General features: G+C 37.8%; 2 protein-coding genes across 2 annotated transcripts; one reads left to right on the forward strand and one right to left on the reverse strand.

Annotated features, from left to right (window-relative positions):
- Positions 1-622: 622 nt before the first annotated feature.
- Positions 623-9,809, reverse strand: vps18 (VPS18 core subunit of CORVET and HOPS complexes). The gene is made up of 5 exons (XM_088648368.1): positions 9,387-9,809; positions 8,784-8,925; positions 8,361-8,452; positions 5,081-6,954; positions 623-4,462 (listed from the first exon to the last, which is right to left on the reverse strand). The coding sequence occupies exons 1-5, from the start codon at positions 9,487-9,489 to the stop codon at positions 3,734-3,736; spliced, it is 2,940 nt and encodes a 979-aa protein (XP_088504494.1). The 5' UTR covers positions 9,490-9,809; the 3' UTR covers positions 623-3,733.
- Positions 9,810-10,537: 728 nt separating this feature from the next.
- rhov (ras homolog family member V) lies at positions 10,538-15,455 on the forward strand. Its single transcript, XM_088648369.1, has 3 exons — positions 10,538-10,928; positions 11,755-11,813; positions 13,497-15,455. The coding sequence occupies exons 1-3, from the start codon at positions 10,727-10,729 to the stop codon at positions 13,941-13,943; spliced, it is 708 nt and encodes a 235-aa protein (XP_088504495.1). The 5' UTR covers positions 10,538-10,726; the 3' UTR covers positions 13,944-15,455.
- The last annotated feature ends 5,589 nt before the right edge of the window (positions 15,456-21,044 follow it).

The following is a 21,044-nucleotide window of genomic DNA, read 5'->3' on the forward strand; positions in this document are numbered from 1 at the left end:
TCCGCCTTCAGATTGAAAGAATTGTTCTGTAATTGATAAAGTCACAAACTATAAATCTTAATTTTACGTAGTCAGTTATAAAATATTCCTTCGTCCAACATAATCTTAGTAATTATACAATCATTTCACAACTTTAAACTAATCCAACTGCTACTGCAATTAACACTTAAGGATAAAAACATCAAAACAGATTTCGGTATATGACGGAAAAAGTTAATTTTATACGGTATTCTAGTTTGAAAATGAATCTAAATGTCTACATCTGAACTTGTATTGTAATGGTGGATTTTGATTAACTGAAATAATAAACCCCTAAACTAATTTTAACCGTTAGAGGTTATTCCTTACCTCATTAATATCCATCTTCTAACATTTTTTTCCCTGATATTTGTTATGGTTCACCTGTGTGCAAACCTTAAAAAATATGTGTGTTGTGGTTTCAAGATGTCAAAAAAACAAAGCCGAGCCCGAAATCATAACCATTGAACTTAAGTATTTCCGCACGAAGAATAAGTTTGGGAGAAAAAAAGAAATTGCCCGTTTCTTACTGTAACATTTTGTTTCCACCAACACGCTGGTGGAATAGTCAATTCAAAAAGGCTAAAAAAGCAATACACGTAGCGCTATAAAGTATTTTACTACAACATTGTCGGTTTACGAGTACATTTAAAATACAAATTTAGTATCAGTTACACATGGGATTGACTCGGGAAGATGGGTAACTCCTTTACACAGAGAAAATTCTCCCGTTTTAAAACCATTAAGGAAAGTACAATCAATACATCTGCTAGGGATAAAGAAAAATGCTGGACCTTTGAATTCGACCTCCCTAGTTTTACTCGCTTGGTATTGTACAGTATATTAAAAGAGAATATTAAGTTAATGGGCGGCAATTTTCATTTACAATTTCTATTCAGCTGTAATCACAGAAAATGTTGCTTCAGTTTAGAGATTTACCTGTATTCACATCCAATACTATATTTCTAATTTGCCTGCAATGTTACAGTTTTGAATTTGTGTACTTTTCCATTGTTTATTTATACTCACACATAAATACAGTTCAAGACCACATTCTGTAAAAGTTTTAATGAGTAGCGTTAAGTCCTTTAAGACCTCATCTGAAATACAATTCAATGTTTAAGCAATTTCCACTTTCGTTAGGTTTTTCAGAGGTGGTACTTATCAGCCAAAGCAAACGAATGCCTAAAGCCCATGAAACTGTGCAGCTCTCATAAATGAAACACTGGCAACTGGCAATAATACCATATCAACACTCTACAGTACCCTAGTAAATATATCTCACGTCTTTTGTGTGCCACTTGCAGAACGGCGATAATCAAATGATTTGCGATAATCTGTAATCATAAACTACTTCATACAAAATGGCTATACAAATAAAACAAAGAAATGCTATCACCCTCTTACCATTTCTTAACGTTTTAGCACAAATATTTTTTTTCCATTTTAAAACTATACAAAATTGAAAGTGATGTAATGAATAAGTCAATGGTCTCCAAAAATATTCAGGATGTCTTGTTCTTTAAATCACATCAAGCTGAATGTCTTTCACAGTAGCCTTGTAAGGCATGTGAAAGCCATTTATATTATAATGTATGGATAACTGTGTAAAAGGAGTTGTAAATTATAACATTTATCGAAACGAGGGCTTTTGCTCATCAGAAAAATGAGGAATTCCCTTAAAATCTTTCACTTTTACTAAGCTGAGAAAAGTTATTACAGACTTAACACATAACTACAACCATTGCCAACAACACTAAAACTAAAGCAGTAAATCATTGTGATTGTATTTAAAAAACATTTGGCAAAAGGTGTCTTAAAAAGTCTCAAAATGTATCTTACTAAAAGCCTCAAATACACAAATACAAATCTCTGAAGGATGGTGTTCCTCTCTTTTTGCTGTGAATTGGGCACTCATTTTTTAAGATATTTTTGAAATTTCAAAAGAGACAAAAATATTCTGTACACCTTTCAGGTTTGTACCTTTTTATCTGATGGTTTAAATTAAATAAGCTGCATCACAGAATACTTCCAAAGCTGCCTGGAAAATCACAAGTTTGTCATGATGAAAGTAGCTCTTTCTTTTTATGCTATATAAATATTTTATACAACTGAAATAACCAAGCCACATATCATAAAAACTTTAAATACGGACAACTGTAGGTTTGTAGAAGTCTGAGATATAACCTACTGCCAGTGATTCATTTAAGTATTAGTAATTCTAATAACTGAATGAATCATTGGATACAAATCATATGGGCTACCTCCAGGTCATTTTATGTAAACATTCTGGTGGAAAATATATGCAGCATAGCTTCACCTAAAGTCCTGGAAAAAACAAGGCCTTGTGAATGAAGGACATATTAGTTTTAATTGGTTTAGTCTGCTTCAAAAAACATTACAGTGTCTTGCATGCCTTCATTAATTCGGCTTTCCATTAATACTAAAAATATATCTTTTAAATATCCTTCGAGTTAAAAGGTTCATAATCTTCCGAGGCATTGACAAAGTTAACTCATAGAGCGTCTTAAGAATTAACAGTCACGTCGAAGTGGAAACTACATGGATGGACACGCAAATCTCTAAACAGGAGCAACCTTACACAAAGGGTTGTGGGTGTATGGAACAAGCTACCCAACCATTCTGCTGTGACCTTATGGTTAACCTTATACTATCTGCCAAATGGACCAAATGGGCTCCTCCCATTAGTAACTTGTCTTTTGTTCTTAAAAAAATAAAAATACAGTAGAAGGGCTGATTACCAAGATGCATCATGTTCTTTAATCGGCAAGGTGAATTAGTTTTAGAGCTTGCACATAACTTTGTTAAATTAAGTTTCCAAACATTATTTTCTAAAAATAGGGCTGGGAACAAAGTACATTTTATAAAATCAAAAGATCTTAAACAAAAAAACAAGGCTTGAGGCGTTGTTTTACAAAGAGTATGAAGCAATATGTATTAAAAAAGGTCAACTGAACATGTCCACATAAGATCAGATTTGTCTCATAATGAAAATACAATATTTAAAGGAGTAGTGCATCGCTTATAAGTAAGAGGTCACTCTGTAGGCAATAATTACTTCATCTTTGATCATAGATGTTAAGAAAAGTAATGCAATAACAAGGATAGCAAAAATAACACTTTAAATCATATTCTGATCAGCTGTGGATTACTCACAGCATTAAACCAAATGCTTTAAAACTGGATTGGATTTAGTGGATCTGAATTGATGCCAGATGCTCATCCTACAACAAATCGGTCTTCGTATCTAAATTACAAGATACAAATGCAGGTCTGATTACGAACCACAGTCACTTCATACTGGTGGCACTCACAAATACATTTTAAGCATAAAAGAAATATTTGGAGTTGCATCGATTCAGATAAGCTAAGCATAAAATGGTGAACAGAACGAGGGCGTTAATGGAACACTAAGGGAAAACCGCTACACTGAAACCTAAAGGATGCACTCCAAGCTTAAAACAGGTAAGGGAGCTATGCCAGTACCATTAGATGCAACAGCTAAACATTGTTGATAACATTCTTTTACAACTTCGGCTGAATTTACATGCAGTGCAGCAATAGCAGATTAGCTACTCCTGTTTAGCTGTCACCAAATACCAAGCAGAAGGGTAACTGACAAACTTTTACAGTGAGCTTTTCTTTTTCTCCAGTCTTTTAGCTATCCATTTCAAATCACACCTTTTTCCACTTTTTACAGCCAGCTTGATTTTTCGTCTTCATACTTTTGTGGGTCAATGAACGGCTTATCAATGGATTTGATCATCAGCTCCCCACAGTACACGCACTCAGCAGCTATTATATCGTCAATGTCCGACTTGATCTGCTCTCGACTCGGCTGCCCTTTTCCAAGGCTAATGGTGTCCTCCTCCTTCTGCCGATGCCGGGCTTTGGTGGGCTGGCTCGTAGCCAACAGCTTTTTCTGGAGCTCCTCTAGTTTGGTTAGCTTGTAAGTGGACAGATGAGGGTTCACCTCTTGCAAGAGGCAGTCATAGTGAAACATGTGGCTGCAGAGGAAGAGGTAGAATGGGCGGTTGAGCAGGGGGAAATCGCAGGCGGCACATTTCTCCTGGGACTCCACCACACCATACTTGTTCCTCATCTCCTGGATGTCCTCTCGGATCCTCTTGGCGCTCTCTGTGGCTTCCTCCATCTCTTGTTTCAGCTCCTCAATGTGCTTGTTGTACTCCTCCAGGGAGTTGCAGATGGCCTCCTTGAAGTGGTCGATGGTGACAAAGTCAGGGAAGAAAGGCAAAATGTCCTCAATCTTCAGCAAATTGCAGCTGGACAGGCAGTTCATGGCTTTCTTGACATCTTTTTCCTCTTGAACCACATGGCGGGCGATCTTCAACCAAAGTTTCTTCCTCAGCTCCTCATCGTCTTCTGGCAGATCTGCACATGACTTGGCCAGGTCTACATCCACCTACAAGTAAACAAAAATAATAATTTGAATACTGTTCAACTAAAAGCAAATCAAACCAGCATTTAGTTTACCCTATGGTCTTTACACTTGGTAACTCGAGAATACAAAAAAATTACAATGATTTTACATTACAGGTGTATGTAATCCACCAAACTATTGTATAATTAAAACTTACACTTCTTTAAGAATTTCAGTCATACATGTATTCCAACATAATATTTATCCTGATGAATGATTCAAATAAAAACATTTATAACAAGTCCTTTATCCCCTCTGCAATAAAACTACTCAATGAAGGTATGTAAATGCATTCCTCCCTCTACCTATTTATTTATCCATCTATTTATGTATCACATACTGTTGTGATTTCATGAGACTTTTTGTGACTCTTTGTTTTCCCTGTGTGTTTTGCACCTCTGTGGGAGAAGCCAAAGACAACTTTCCACAGCAGTGGACAATAAAGTATCTATCTATTCCGAGTATTTATCTGTATTTGATAAACGCTACATGTTCTTACTCATGTTGACAAAATTAATGGATATAACTGTGGCTACAATCGTCCATTTACAACTAATTACCAAATGGTCTTAAAATGCAATGAATGAAAGAGTGTCATACTTGCAGTGCCAGATCCACAGCTTCTTCATAAAGTTCCATTATCTTATAAACGTGAACACAGGCCTGGCGATGGCCGTGCTCCGCAAACAGACGCAGTGCATACTTCAGATCATAGTGGATTTCACTAGAGTGAGTTCCAGCCTGCTCCAAATACCAGAGCAAACATTCAGGTTTGTATTTAGCATAAAGGGACAGGAGGTAGTTGTGGATTGCCTCTTCCGTCACAGTCACTTCATACACACAAAACTCCATGTAGCGTATGGTCTCATTAATTTGCTCCGTGCTGCCAATCTGGCTGTAATTAACCAGAGCAGGGATGAGCTGCTTGGCATCTAGTTTTTTCCCCATCTTGATCCAAGCATCCACAACTTTTTTCGGGATGTGCTGCATGAGAACGGGAGAGAACTTATAGAACAGTTTCTCGTCTGCGTGCTTCGACAACACATCCAGGGCTGCCTCATAGTCATCATGCTGGCAGTAGTGGGAGACGACTCGTTCGTAGTCCTGCATGATGACGGAGAAGTACACCATGTCGTCTACATTACCATGGCTGGCCAACAGATCATATATGGTGGTTCTATTGTTGTACAGGCATTCTTTGTTTTTGGGGCTGCTTAGGAACTTGCGGAACTCTTCTCTTGCTTCCAAGAAAGTGACACGTTTCAATTCATCTCCTTCAAGAATCCCCAGCCTGTTGAGGTACAGTTCAGTCAGCCATGTAACCAGCAGGGTGATTTGGGTCTTCTCACTGGACTTAAGGATACTGAGTTTCTTTATAAGGAACTCCTTGAGGGCTTCCTCCTGTTTGGCTTCAATGAATTTCAGTGCAATCTCTTCAAAATAGTTCTGTGTAAGGGCATAGCACTTTGCACTCTCCAGGTATTTCTTATTCTGGAAACAATGCTCTGCTTCTTTGGCCAAGACAATGTCCATACATTCAGGCCTATCCCTGCAGTACTCTTTAGCCCTGTCAAACTTGTTCATGCTCATGTACATTTGCCAGACATCTCGCGCCTCTCTTTGAATGTGATAGCGAAAAACCGCCTTTTCAGTGTATATCCACACCAGACTGCCCACCGGATCTTTAATCATCCTTTTCAATGGCCCAAATTTGTCCGGAAAGACATCTTCGTAAACAACCTGCCCATTCAAAGTGCAGACAGCCTTCACACGGTCCGGCAGGAGAAGGAGAAAATGGAACTGTGTCAGGACAATTGATATGGGCTTGTTGAATTTGAAATCAATATCAGGGGTATATTCCCAAACCTCCACATCACTCAGCAGAGAATCGGGGCGTCCATAGTCCAGATTCCCATACAACACTCCATTCCCCATCATCCAGGCAAAAGATTTTGGGGAGGTGCGTAGCTTGGGGGTGTAAAATGCAATCTCGCTGTAGCCCATGCTGACTGGGAACTCCTGAAAGCTGGGAAAGTGGTCCTGATTTTGACTGAAAATAGAGCTGAAGCCCTGCTGCTCAGCACCTTCCGCTACCTTCCCTACAAACTGAAACAGGCGCTTGCGGGTGGTGGCAATGATAAAGTACTTTGATTCAAACCCGCGGTCAATCTCCAAGCAGCAAACAGGGGCCGGCTTGCCGTCTTCTTCCAACATGTGCACCTGTCGGAAATACTGGTCCGGGTTCGTGTTGAAAAGGCTTGCTCCTTCCGAAGCTGAAATTTCGGCCTCAAAGATCAGCCCCTGGGTAGTGCCAGCTAGGATGGGGCCCGTGTTGGTCTCTGTACCCAGTAGCTTGTTCCAAGCAATGCTCTCTATTAGGTGCCCCTTCCATCGAGACAAACTTCGCACTTTCTGGGTATTTCTGTTTAGGTAGAGGCACTCGCTTGACGTCAGACTGATCACCAGGTGGGCACCTGCAGAAACAAACAGTTTCAGTCAGCAAGGATTCTGTATTCCACCGCAAACAGAGGCATGTTAGCTACCAGATCCACTGTCTGCTACTGGCATTGCAGGATTATCAATTTGACTCATACATTTGAGTTTTCACAAAGATGATATATACTAGGGAAACAACTTAAAAACCAGAACTTTTAACATCTTTAGCAGGAAGCCCAAGTCCAGTCCAGGGACTGGGGATGCAAAACTCAGTAACCCCAAATGTAGCCTGGCTGTATGTATTGAATCAGTGGTAAGCCCTATTTTTGCACTTTGACAGTCACAGCATAATACATAAACTTGAATTACAAAAAAACATATGACCATGTGCCAGTGAAATGTCAATTACACCAAATTGTAAAAGAGGATAATGCCAATTTAAATGACTACAGACTTCATACTATTTACTTCCAGAGTTATATTCTATTGAACGTCTATGATGTGGTGTGACTTAAGTTCACAATTTTTTTTTCAGACTGATTGGTAGAACACACATCATTGCAAGACTTCAAATTACTATTTGTGCTGTTTAGGAAGCCACATGCAACAACATATCGAGTCTTTTATTAGCCAGTATCTACACACAACTATTGGTGTGGAGAGCAAAATGATCTATTTACTGTTCCAAAGCTTCAAAACATCTGCACCATCAATATTCTACCAGATTTAAATATGCCAACATCTCTTCAATATAAGCCTCTGATACCTCTTAGCTTGACAGACAGACAGACTTGGGTGTGATTAGATTTTGCAATCAAGTGACAATAGAATGTGGACAGAATGTAGACAATAGTAACCACATTCCTTTTAAATTCCTGTGAAACGAAGATAATGGGTGTGCGAAAGATCTTGCAATCTCAATATCACTTGTTTCACATTTTGAAAAGACGAGAAATGTGCAGTCACTCTGGTATGCTGTTGAAATTGGGTTAAAATAACGACTGTTTTACATACCTTCTTGTACAATAGACAATCCCATTTTCCAATGGGATTTTCAAACTAGGATTATGTGTACAGTATACATATATAAATCAAAAAAAGTCTTTAACCCAGAAGATGGCAAGGTACATAAAACAACACACACTACAGCTTAAAGAATTGTTAAGTTTTTCATACTGTTTAGCAATTTCTCCTCCAAAAAAGTTTAAATGAATGTATTTCAGTGTTTTATATTTCATCTGCTTATTCAGTTTCATCTAGCTGCCAAATTCAGTCAGCTTTGTATTGGCAGCAACAATGACTGCTTTAATGAAAAAAAAAACCAAAATAGCAAAAAAGAAATAATTGCACTTTCAGTATACTGAATTTAAACTTTCTATATGCAAATTAATTATGCAAGATTTAGGTGAAATACACTTAAATAACAACCCAAGCTGCTTTTTACCTGTAGGATCAAGGAAGAGTTTGTGTACTTTAGCTTCATCTTTACGTCCAAGTTCAACTTGATTAGGTTGATCAGGCTTCCCAAGATCAATCCTGCAACAAGATGATGTCAATATTATTTATATATTCAGTAAAAAGCAAAACTCTCTGGAACAAACAGTGTTTTCAGGTCTTTAATATTAGGGACCACCTGTTCCTCATCACCATAGTTCAATCTCTCAATACAAATTCATTATGTGAGTAAGAAACATGAAGTTTGTCTTTATAGTAACAATGTTTTTGAAACATTCAGATACACACCCAGGAAGCAACAATTGTGGAAACATTGATTTGGCCCTTACATTGGACCTCAGTAGCAATTGTATCGTCAGAACGTCAAGCTGAGATACCAGCAACATAAACACTTAATATTTTATAACAGTACCTCAGCAAAGTGTCCTTCCCAAGACTCATACACAGTTGGTTATTACAGACTGCAAAGTGGTTAATCTTCTCAGGAGGAGAGAAATCAATTCTTTGCTTGTTAAATATTGGCTTCTCTTCTTCCAACCTGGCATTCACAAATCCTAGAATAAAAATTAAACCAGAGTAAAGTTCCCAAAACCGTAGTATCCGACATCAAAACAGATCTCTGTTCAATTGTTTCGATTGAAAAGACTGATGTTTCACTTCTGCCGGCTTGCCATCTGAACTGAATTAATTACAGTATAGATCACAATTTTGTCGGAATCTGAATAAGTGACACATGGACAACAAACTGCGAAAGACGTCATAAAACTACTGTCAAATACCCTGGATAAAAGTCAAACTCAATATTAATATTAAGGAGTAAACAACCCAAAGGCTTCGTAGCAACTAACAATCCTTGCCTATTACATGCAAATTCACGTCTTGCTGAACGTAACCTCCATTTCTAAAGGCGTTCATGTTTACCATATTCATACTGATTTCATTTTAAATAAGAACAAGTCGAAAGGGAAACATGAACTGCTCTTCTCTAGTTACGGGCCCTTACCCCCGACTTTACCTGAATGAGTAATTCCGATGTTGGAGGCAGAGAGGCGGGTAGTTTGCTGCATGGAGTGTCGGATGCTCTGCGAATCCTCATACTCATCAAGTATTGAAGCCATGGATCTATTAATACAGGTCTTGAAATGAACAAAATGGTCAAATATCTACAAAGATCGTAATTGCACTACCATGTCTCGAGAGAGAGAGAAGGGTAAAAATTATTTCCTCTTTTCTCCGCGTTTAGTGGTATGCAAACAACAGTACTGACAGTTTGTGTTAGCAAATGATGGCCTCTGATTTAATAAAAAACTAATACCACATCCATACAATTCGTACAGTTCGGACAATATCGCTTTTAAACGCAACAAATCGCTCCGAATTTCTGTGGTTGAACGACAGTGCAATTCAAATCAGCTGACCCCTTTCGTATCACATGATAGGGGTGACAACAATGAAGATGGAAGTCAAATGTTGCACAAGTTACACCACAGGAGGGCGCTGTTAGCTAATGTGATTATGATGATGGCCTACTTGACAATTAACTGGAGCTAAGTGCCTCAGTTGGATATTTATAAACGATTAAATATCTTCAATACAAACTTCGAAGGTCCAGACAAACACTTTAACTACAGATAAATTCTCTTCTTATAAAAGGAAGTTTTTTAAAGGAACAAGGAGTACTCATATGCATCACAGACCCACATTTCCACCATTTAAAGCTGCGTCTACTTGAGTGATATATTGGCACCAGGCCCACTACACTATTGACACTTTGTTGAAGCTAATTGAAAAATGAAACCCTATTGGAAACATACAAGAAAGCGAAGGCACTGTTGCAGCAGTAAATTCTGCGAGAGGCCCCGTGATGTAACCTGGTCATCTCGCTTATTTCCCTGTGCAATCAGGACTGTAAATCTGTAAGACGAATGACAACAAAAATCTCCACCTACATCTACCATAAACAAACTGTTTCAAAGTCTATTAAAATTGTTTCAGCGGTGTAATGTAAAATATACTTTTCAAAAAGACTGTAGCGCCAATTGTCTGGTTTGGGTAAACCTCCCACCGAGGCTCGTCTGTTAACTGCACCATAATCTTCCTGCTTCGGGGAGCGGCCATGCAAATTACGACTTGTTTGATCAGAAAGTTGGTACTAAAGGGACGGCGACAGGCGTGGGAGTGTCAGATCCCATTACACGGCAGGACAAAGAGGTACCAAGATTGTGTTTAACCGATGGTAGACAAGAGGAACACCCACCTCTCTGGAGTTACGCATCCATCCCTGGCGTCCAACCTCTGCTCAACAGTGCATACCCACTATACAACAACAGTAAATTGTACTGCACTGATTAAGAAATGCCACCGCAAATGGAATATCTCTGTGAAGAGAGCACATTGCCGGCTTTGCCCCCATCTCTGGACCGCCAGAGTCAGGAGCCCGAGGTGAAGTGTGTGCTAGTTGGGGACGGCGCAGTCGGAAAAACCAGTCTTATTGTGAGCTACACAACCAACGGATACCCCATGGAATACCAACCGACTGCGTTTGACATCTTCTCGGGTAAGCAGCAACAGAGTGGCAGGTTCCAAAAGTCGTGCCAAGAAACTTAACCCGATATTAGATGAATGAAGTTCATTGGCCGTATCGTTGGGGTTTTGCTTTTGCATTGCCTCTGCCGAATTACTAAACGTCACTGACAATACATGATTTAATTAAATTATAAATTGTTTATGTGCTTTTTTGCTGCTAGTGTAGTTATTAGTTATTATTGTTTTCTGCGTACTTAATCTAGTCTGAAAGAAGGAGCGCTTGCTGTAGGAGTATACAGAGAAGGATACTGCAGCAAGCGATTGTACCTGGATTAAAAAAAAAACATATGGTACAGTTAATACAGGAGCCTGGGAGGGAGGTTTAGCCAAACCAGTTAAATCAATTATCTCTGCTCTCTTTTTGAAAAATGCGTTTTAGCGTTAAACCATAAATCTTCCGTATATACCGTATATATACCCTTGCCGAAAAAGCTATGTTTCTAATTAAGAACGAGTCTAATTTAATGAGCCATAATTGACTAAATACGTTCTGGTGCCTTATGAGATTATATTTATGGACTCAAGGTGAAGTTAGTCTCGTTGGATATGAGAGCGTTTAGAAAATGTTGGCTGCATCATGATGAAATACAATGTTCTCTGTAGTTTATCAGTTGCTAGGGGAGTTGTTTTCCCCTGTTCTCAGCTATACGTATTTTAAATGTTAGCATATTTTAAATTAAATGACCATGGTGTAAATTCTTTATTATTTTCTGGACTGTTCAAGCATTGCAGTTAACAGGAGGTGTGTGCGTAAAAACCTTTCAAAGGACTGGAATAACGTGTGCATCCTTTCACAGGACACGTGCAGGTCGATGGTACACCAGTACGAATCCAGCTCTGCGACACTGCAGGACAGGTATGAATCACTCTTGAATAATACAAATTAAGATTCCCTCCTCTTCATTTGAGGATTACCGTTGTGTTTCTTGTGTATTCATTTTAAGACGCGCCATGGTAAAACAAACTTGTTCACCGCCACGTCTTTTCGTTCTGTGTAATGGTTTAAAACTCCTTATTACTGAAAAGAGATGTATAATCCATCATACGTAACGAATTTCGAAACGAGCATTTATTTCACAGAGGCATTCTTTCATTCGAGCATGACTGTTTAAAAGGAGATGGCAGTAAGATGTGAAATGAGGAGAGCGCCCTTTCATCCTGGAGCATGTGCTCTTAGGAACGGGCATTGAGCATTTAGAAACGCTACCTTAGATTATGAAATGCCCTTTATTACAGAGTGCTTTCACTCCCTAATATATAGCACGAACCTGCTCTGCTATACACCTGAAAAACAAATACAAATGCAGAACTCCCTGAAATGAAAAAGACACTCCAAAAGCTCTTTACATATGGGGAACCACATTATCCATCGCTGAAATGCAGTGTCAACCTGAGTAATTTTTTGGCAGTGTGTCCAGCAGGCTCCCTATACTTTTATTTCTCTTTGCTAATAATGGTAAAGTAATTACCTACTGACGTTTGATTATGTCACTAAAGAAGTTCAGATTCATGGGAAGGAAGGGATTATGTTTCCTTGTGTTACTCAGTACTCTTGCTGTAATTAATACTTCTGTGTATCATCTGGTGAGTCATCCAAGGCTTGAATCACTGTGTGATCACTGTAGTTTCCGTAACTGCAGAAACTAAGGTTTCTTGACATTAAGCAATTTACTTATTATATTACATTAAAAATATATTTGAAATAAACTGAACTGCTTCACAGTTGTTGAAGAGAGAGTTATCAGTCATGTCTGCCTTCTATAAACATCAAATGTAAACATTGTAGATAAAATAGATAATAATTTGGACAAATTAGTAAGTCAATATGAAATCCGTTTTATTGACGGTACAACTTGTGGAGGGAGGAAATCGGTAAATGAGCAGCTGTTGTCTTTTTAAATACAAATATTACAATTTCAGAGTATGCATTTATTGTATATTCTTTTAAACCTTTGTATTTATACAAGACATATGTGTCTTTATACATGGATATTTTTTCCTTCACTGTCCACTCCTCTTTATCACATTGGTGCAAAGTATGTTCATGAATTTAATATCCACCTTCATGTGCCATAGAAATTCATGTCTGTTTAATATGATGTAATACTTATTACTATATCCATCCATTCAGTTTTGAAGCTGCTTTATCCAGTACAGGGTTGCAAGGGAAGTCATAGCCTCTCATTACTGCACATTCTATATTTCTAATTTTTGTAGAAAAATTGTTTCCATACATAGATGTAGGGATATCCACTTCTGGGTGACTGGCTGTTGTCCTTATATGGCTCCGCTGTTTTTTGCTTACATGTGGGCCTTGGGGCCCCCAGAGATGTATTTTTCTCCTCTGTGCCTGATGGTCACATTGTTACTCTGACGTATTAAACTACTTTACCTCCACTTAAACTAATGTGCTATTATTTTATTGTATAGTCCATGTAAATAGCTGTGAAAGTGCACTTTTGACCACTTGCTGTGGTCAAAATAAAATTGAGTTGGTTTGCGATGTGTTCTAAATCCACCCACGTCCTGTGTTTTCCAGGAGGAGTTTGATCGACTTCGGACTCTCTGCTACACCGGTACAGACGTCTTCATCGTGTGCTTCAGTGTGGTCAACCCTACGTCTTTCCAGAACATAAGCGAGAAATGGATCCCGGAAATCCGGGCCTGCAACCCCTCATCACCCATCATCCTTGTGGGAACCCAAGCTGACCTGAGGCATGACGTCAATGTGCTCATCAACCTGGATCGACGTAAAGTCAAACCGGTGCTTAAATCGTGCGCTAGAAATCTTGCGGAGAAGATCCGGGCCCAGGACTATGTGGAATGCTCTGCCTTGACTCAGAAAAACCTGAAGGAAGTCTTTGACTCGGCCATCTTCGCAGCGATCAAATACAAGGCCCGGCAGGAAAAGAAACTGAAAATGTCCACAGACCGCACAAAGACCTTTTCAAAATGTGGGTGGAAAAAGTTTTTCTGTTTTGTCTGACTTTAAAAGACCAAACTGGCCTGAATTAACTTATTACTGACTTGCAACGTCACACTGGACCCACTGCTGTGCCATGGGTCTTACCTAAAGGCAAGAGTGATGGATTGTGGGACTTGGGAGCCTGTGGCTCACTTCAACAGATTGCTTGCTTAGGTGAATGAAAATGTTTACACAGCATATTTTCCAATGCAAAAAAAGAGCTAACGAGACTGTTCTTTGATGTATCATTTTGCATTGGTTCCTGTTTGAGAAATGCACATCATGGACTTTACAATGTAGCAAATCAAGGCTCTAGTTCAAAGGTCATGATATTATTATATTATTTTATTAATGTAAAAAAGGCTACTGTAAAGCCTTAGGTGACGGAATGATCAAGATTCATCCAGACATTAAGTACTGAGGCCCCATTTCCTTACACAGGTTGTCCTGGATATCTATTGAGAGAATCTGTGGCTCTCCGAGGAGCTCTTTATGGAACCTAGCTGGGCTAGCTAGGGAAGAACTCTTCCGAATCTGATTGAGCACCCAAATACATCAAGCACCTACAATTGCAGCTAACAGCTCTAGTGTTAGATTTGGCACCTCCCTGAATGATTGCACTTTAAATTTTTAATTGGCTTTACACCGGCTGTCCTTAAACTATTTTAAAAAAGAAAAAGACTAGAGCAAGCTATTAAGGAGATTAATGGCCATAATTACATATGCAAAACATATTTACTCTTCTACTGTATGGGAAATGTTTCCACAAATATACTGCTAATTTCCTGTAACTGTGACTTAAACTACAAAATGCGTCTAAGGGTAATTTGGGGAATCTGTAAAAGATTATTGAGAGTAATCTTGGAGATCTTCCGTGATTGTGTTATATTCTTCAGAAAATATGGATCCGTGAAGAGAGAATGCAATCCACAAGTCGCAAACAAACCTTTGACAAGACACTTTTAAACTGATTGTTATTCATTGACATATTGCTCCCAATTGTGATCAAAATCTTTTATTGTTAAAGGATACTTATTTGTATGTTTTTGGATTTTTCTGAAGTACCCAGTTCTAGCTATTGACCTAATAGTTCAATCCTGTTCGAACGGCACGTTTTATTGCTTCTTGTGGAAGCCTTTAATTAAAAACAAGCCTTATTCTGAAATGCAACACTATTTGGTTATATAAATAGTTTTGCTTTTTTATTTCTTTAAACAAGAAGGTAATAGGTCTTTTTTTCCTCTTCATTGTAAAAGAACAAATCTTGATTTGTGGACTGTAGGGACTTGTCTGCAAAGAAAATTTTACTTTGATATTTGATATCTGTAGATAAGAGGAACAATACAATTCTATACTTTTAATGACATGTCATTTATCTACAAATGATAGTTTTATACAGCAAACTTTTCAGTTATAATTTTGCTCAATTCAGTCATTTTCAAATTTTTTACATTTTCTTTGGAAAGAAGTTTCATATTTAGAAGGTTCGTTTTTTATGAAGTGTTGGAAAATAAATTATTAAATCTCCAGAAAGTCTCACTGTGTTGCTTGCAATAATGTAAATGTTACAAAAAAAATCATCCAGTACATTTGGCAACTAAAGTTGTTTTCTTTTGCAACAAAGTTCTAAAATATTTTGGGGAAAAAAAACCAATAGTACTTGTAATTTGTTACCAATGATAATAATCATTGTCAGACAAGATCAAGGAAATGTCATCCGACTAATTCAGATGTGAAATTTACAACTTTTCTGCCAAGAGCAATGTAAACATGGAGCCTGTATAACATTACATGCGTTTATGGAAGCTCGCATACATTCAGCAAAGAATGAAGGTCATGTCTTAGAAAAAAGTAATCTAGAGTTAAGGGTAACACAAAGTGCACACTAGTAAAGAAGACTCCGTACACAGTACTGTATATAGAGAAATGTTTAAAGTAATATATTCAGAGTGCTTAAGTATCCATCTGTCCATTTTCAACCAATTCAGAGTCTTGGAGAGATGGAGCTCATCTCGGCCAGCACTGGGTGCAAGTTGGGATACACCCTGGACAGGCTGCTAGTCCATTGCAGGACACTCACATAGTCACAGGCGTGCACAAATTCACAACGGGGCCAATTTTCCCAGGAGCCAAGTAACCTACCAGTGTGTCTTAGTAGGACATTTGGAGAAAACCAGAGTGACTGACGAAAACCCATGACGCCATAGGAAGACCCCACACAAACATCAATCAGATCGCACTCCTAGTCTGGCTTTGAACACAGGGTGCCAGCAATAATAATACTACTAATAATAGGAAACTTTATTTTTTTTTATAGTGCTGTGTAAATGTGGCTTCTTTAAGACCTTTACAAAAGGTATGTAAAAAAAAAATCAGTAGATGTGGGAGGGGTGGAGTTGAGTAGGGTAGGAAAGCAAAGCAGCACACAAAATCAATTAAATAGAAACCCTTCTTAAATAGAACATTCTGCCTAAGTTTAGAATTATTTTTCAAATGTATTTCTTGACATTTTAACCACACAGATAACCTCTCCATATGCTTTAAACCTTTTAAAAATTATGCTAACCAGTGCACCACCATGCCACACATGCTTAAAAATAATGTACTGTATATGGGAATACATTTATAAGGTAATTTGAAAAGGTTTAAAGTATATTGAAACGTTATCTGTGTGGTTAAAATTCAAGAAATACCACATTAAAAAAAATAATTATATGTACTTGCAATCTTTCCTGATGTCTAAGAGCGGACTTTATGTAATGTGGATTTTTATGTAACATGGATTATTGTGTATTCGAAATACACAATAATTCAAGATGCGGTTATTTTGCCAGACTAAAAATTCCAGGAAAAGAGGTAACAACTGCTTACCAAAGGTAGCATAAAGCTTATTGAAAATGAACACTACACAGAATTGAATATTAATTAGCACTCCACAATAAATATGTTAGTGATATAAAATATGAAAAATGCCCTTAAAGAGCTTCCTAAAGCTTTATTTAAAACCCCCTAGAAAAGAACCAAGAATGTCTTTGTGCCTAGTTTGTGGCACAAATGAAGGAGTCAGGAGAATAACAACAGGAGATTTTATTGGTGAAAGTACTAATCCAACCATTGAAACTTCCTGATGAAAAAGCCTCAAATTAACAATTGTAGGGAACTCACAACTGGATACCAGTTGCAAGTGATGAAAGGAATTTAGGAGTGTTTCAGTGAAGTTGTTGTCTTTCTCTTCTTAAATGGGATAATTGGATTTAAACACCCCCCACATTACCTCTTTTTAGAGAACCATTAAGGAATGAATGTAGCATTGGTCAGTACAACATCACCTCTTCTAAAAACTGCAGTCTGAAGTTTCTGCAGTGACTACAGAGTTTATAACTGGTTATAAATTGCAGCTGTTTTATAGCTGGAGTTCCCATGGGGGTATGTTTGCTCATTTATACATGTAAAAAAAAAAGGATGAAACAAATCCTTTTGAATAAGTTATCAAGGGAAGAACAAAATCAAATGTTTTTTATTGCCTTATATATATATAATCTCATACACATATCCAACTGAAGGCAGCCCAAGTACTGCTCTCATAAGAGCTTCTTTAGATTCAAGGTATAGCGATTTATAGCTACATAATTGTTCATTCTTAGTTAAGAGGGCTGAGATTAATTTTAGAATGGAAATGAAAAGATCACTCTTTCAGAGACTGAAAAAGAGAATTGTCCTGGTGGGGTGTTGTAGTCATCCAAGATGACTAATTAATGCTTTATTGGTCCTAGGCTTTCAATCAGAAACAGGAAAAGGGCTCTGTGACTGGTTTATATAGATGCAAATTTAACTACATTTTCAACATACAAATGATCTTACCTACTATGATCCTGTAGTGACACAGAGTTTGCATATGTAAACTCTCTCCTGCACAGACCTACGTGACCAGACCAGAAAACACAAGTACCTAACAAGCAAAGTATACAGGTTGTGTGAACCATAATTGAAGTTAACAATAGTATTTGTTTTTCCTTTTTTTCCTGAACATCCATCCATCCATTTTCTAACCTCTTTATCCAATGCAAGGTCTCATGGGAGCCAGAACCTTAAAGAGCCAATACTATTTACTTTGCTTCTGTACTCCAATATATACCCAAGAGAAGAGATTCCATATGAATGTAAACTAAAGCAGGCTGAAATGAGTCTGAGTGATTACTAACTTCCTTTTAACAAACAGATTCATTGTTTTTTAAAACTGCATTTTGACACCTGAGTAATTTCCATATAATACAAGACCACCCATAGGGGAAGAAGTTGAAACACTCCAGATGGGCCTGGCATAACAGGATAGTTCCTGGTTTTGATAAGATTCCAAGGCCTGTGATCCACAGCCACATCAGAAAGAGTTATAGGACCTTCCACCTGATAAGTATGAAACAAAGTAGGCATGAAAATGAATTATTTTCCATCAAAAGAGGCAGAAAACTACAGACTCTCCTGAGAGGAGGACTCAGAGAAAAGAACTGACGTGCCTTTTGAGTTTCCGTGTTTTCCAAGGCTAAGGGCATAGCTGGTGTCTATGCCAGTGACATCACTTGCATTAATTTAGTAAACATGGTAATGAAGGCATCAAGCCTGTATTCTCACACCCTAACAAGTGGTGCCAGTTATACTGCACTACAAAACCAGAAAACGTTTTATTCTAACTGAACACATGTGAAGCAGAAAACAAAATAACTTAAGTGACCCTTTGTTTTTGTGAAACCAGGCATCTTTCTGTAGGCCAGTGCATGCAAAAGTGAGTGTAAAGCTAGAATCCCTAAACAAAAACAAAAGCAAAATCCTCATAAACGTATACCATTAGCATTCGGGACACATGCCAGAATCATTGCCAGCACTGAACACTCACCTGTACATATTCTAGGCTGCATTGATGGCATGTTGACCTCCTGGAAACAAGGCCACTCCATTACAGAATATTGTAATTATAGGTTGAAGGAACATGTACTGAATAGAAGAGGGACAGTTTGGAAAAGGGACAAGAGAACAGGAAATGATTTCTTGTAAAAGTACTGCCACACATTGCAAGTAGTAATGTTAAGACATGGGCAGATACAATAGAACACACATTGAGCAATAAAGGCTAAACAGTCAGGTTTAGTTTCCCATGAATGGCGAGGAGTTTCTCTAGCTCTGTGGTTTTGGGCTTGGTTAACAATCAATTGTCTTAAAAATCTCCCAAGAGGAAGACCATTATTTTCCCAGGGCTCATGAGAAATGAGTTTTCTCTCTTTCTTGGCAGCGCTCCAGTTTCTGATTTTCTGAGTTTCAGTGATGTCATTTCTTGGCCAACTATATGAGAACCAACAGGTGTGTATTTTCCTCAGGGCATTTCTCTGTAAAGAAGCTTCTACCTGCACATGTAAATGAGCAAGAACAGTTATTGCTACAAGCAGTTTGGTCGTGGAAATGTTAATTTTGTATTTTGCCTAAAAAATCAAAATAAAAGATTGCAATTCTGTTCTCCAGTATTCCACCACTGGTTATTTTGAGACTTTACAAAGCATTATTTATTACTGAAGTTCATTGCTTTTCATATAAGGTTGCTAAACAGATCTTCTGACTTCTTGTGGTTATTAAAAATACCATTAAAGTCTTTGAACACTCACTGTTATGGCTAAATTCAAGTTCAGGCCTTCTCAGTCTGGCCAAAAAGCTCCCTGAGTGTTTAATCACTTCACCAAATTATCTGTCGTGCAATGAGCCATGGGCACAAAGTACCATTTTGTTCTTAGAAACTTGAATACTTATGATTGCACCCTACTTCTTTGAACAGCAGACCCTCATACTGAATGTTTTCATTTTTGTGGATTAATGGCTCAGCTTATCCTATAAAAGAGTAAATTTATATATGCTAATAATCAGGGATGTGGTTAATTGATTGGAAATGCACACTCCAGAATAAACAATGGGAACAATATATTACATTATGTCAAGTACAGAAATGTCTTCAATCCAAGTGAAAGCCAGGTTTAAAATAATGAAATACTGAGTTTAACATAAAGCTCCATATAAGAGGATGCCATTTGGCCAATAAAGGTCATTTGATTGCTGGCAGGGAATTCATCAAAACATTTTTCCTAAGTGTTTCATGATAGAAGCCAGAGAATCAGCTTCAAAGCCTAGCTGGGTAGCTTGTTCATCCTCACTCCTCTTCTCAATCTTAAAAGTAATACAAAAGTACAGACAACTAGCAAAAACTACTGTGATTTGTAAGTCAACTAAAGTTGCTGAAGGAGAAAAGAAACCCTAATCTACTACAGTGTGACTGTAGATAATAAAATACACTGTTGTCCAAATTCTTACAGGGATTCACATATTAAACTTTCAAACTTTACATTTATATTGTAGAATGTGCAAAACAGACAATACATTTTCTTAAATCATGCATGAACAGTACTTGTCTCTCAGAACCGGTTTATACTCATGAAGTAAAGCTAACATTGTTCATATTTCTTGGTTAAGAATTCACTGACTACCACTTTGACAATTAATTGACAAAGTATTAAAAATCAGTTTATTTAGAATGCATTGTATTATAATTAAGGTCATAAATGTTTAACTAGTTGCACTCTGCAGCTGCATCACAGCACTTAATTAGATCCACGGTCTCACACAATCAGCATATTGGGTGTTAAATGCACAGCTACTGTAGCTTTCTAAAGAAAGAATTAAGTGCATAAATAAGTACATATACAGCTTTTCCTCTTCAAGTGAATTCAATTATGGAGTAAATGGGTGCCAAATTAAGCAGTTAGAAGAAAGTTCTTAATGGGACCCATTTCTCATCTCCACAGTTCAAGAGGGAAACTGTAAACAGTACACAACTAGCTGGGATAACACCTTTAAAAATGTCTGTATTAAAACATTCAAAGGGTCAGAGACTCATATAGGTAGAGCCCAGTGAAAATTGCACAATCTGAGATCCCAGTGATAACAAACAGGAACCTATCTTGATATATGTTTTCTTTTTGTTTGGTTGCAATCAAAAAACAAAGCCCCCCCAGAAGACATCCACAGGGAGATTCTTTACAGTGATTGGCTTGCTGAGGGCTCCTGTGCAGTGGCGTGCTTGTCTGG

Source organism: Lepisosteus platostomus, chromosome 10 (genome assembly GCF_059453375.1).
Source record: "Lepisosteus platostomus isolate fLepPlt1 chromosome 10, fLepPlt1.hap1, whole genome shotgun sequence".
Taxonomy (NCBI): Eukaryota; Metazoa; Chordata; class Actinopteri; order Semionotiformes; family Lepisosteidae; genus Lepisosteus; species Lepisosteus platostomus.

Bases quoted from the DNA above. Each gene is read 5' to 3' on its own strand.
- vps18 (XM_088648368.1), bottom strand. From the start codon at position 9,489: ATGGCTTCAATACTTGATGAGTATGAGGATTCGCAGAGCATCCGACAC. The intron at 8,453-8,783 runs GTACTGTTATAA...ATCTTGTTGCAG, and splicing joins GGGAAGGACACTTTGCTGAG to GATTGATCTTGGGAAGCCTG. The intron at 6,955-8,360 runs GTAAAAAGCAGC...TTGTTTCTGCAG, and splicing joins ACTCTTCCTTGATCCTACAG to GTGCCCACCTGGTGATCAGT.
- rhov (XM_088648369.1), top strand. From the start codon at position 10,727: ATGCCACCGCAAATGGAATATCTCTGTGAAGAGAGCACATTGCCGGCT. The intron at 10,929-11,754 runs GTAAGCAGCAAC...ATCCTTTCACAG, and splicing joins TGCGTTTGACATCTTCTCGG to GACACGTGCAGGTCGATGGT. The intron at 11,814-13,496 runs GTATGAATCACT...TGTGTTTTCCAG, and splicing joins TCTGCGACACTGCAGGACAG to GAGGAGTTTGATCGACTTCG.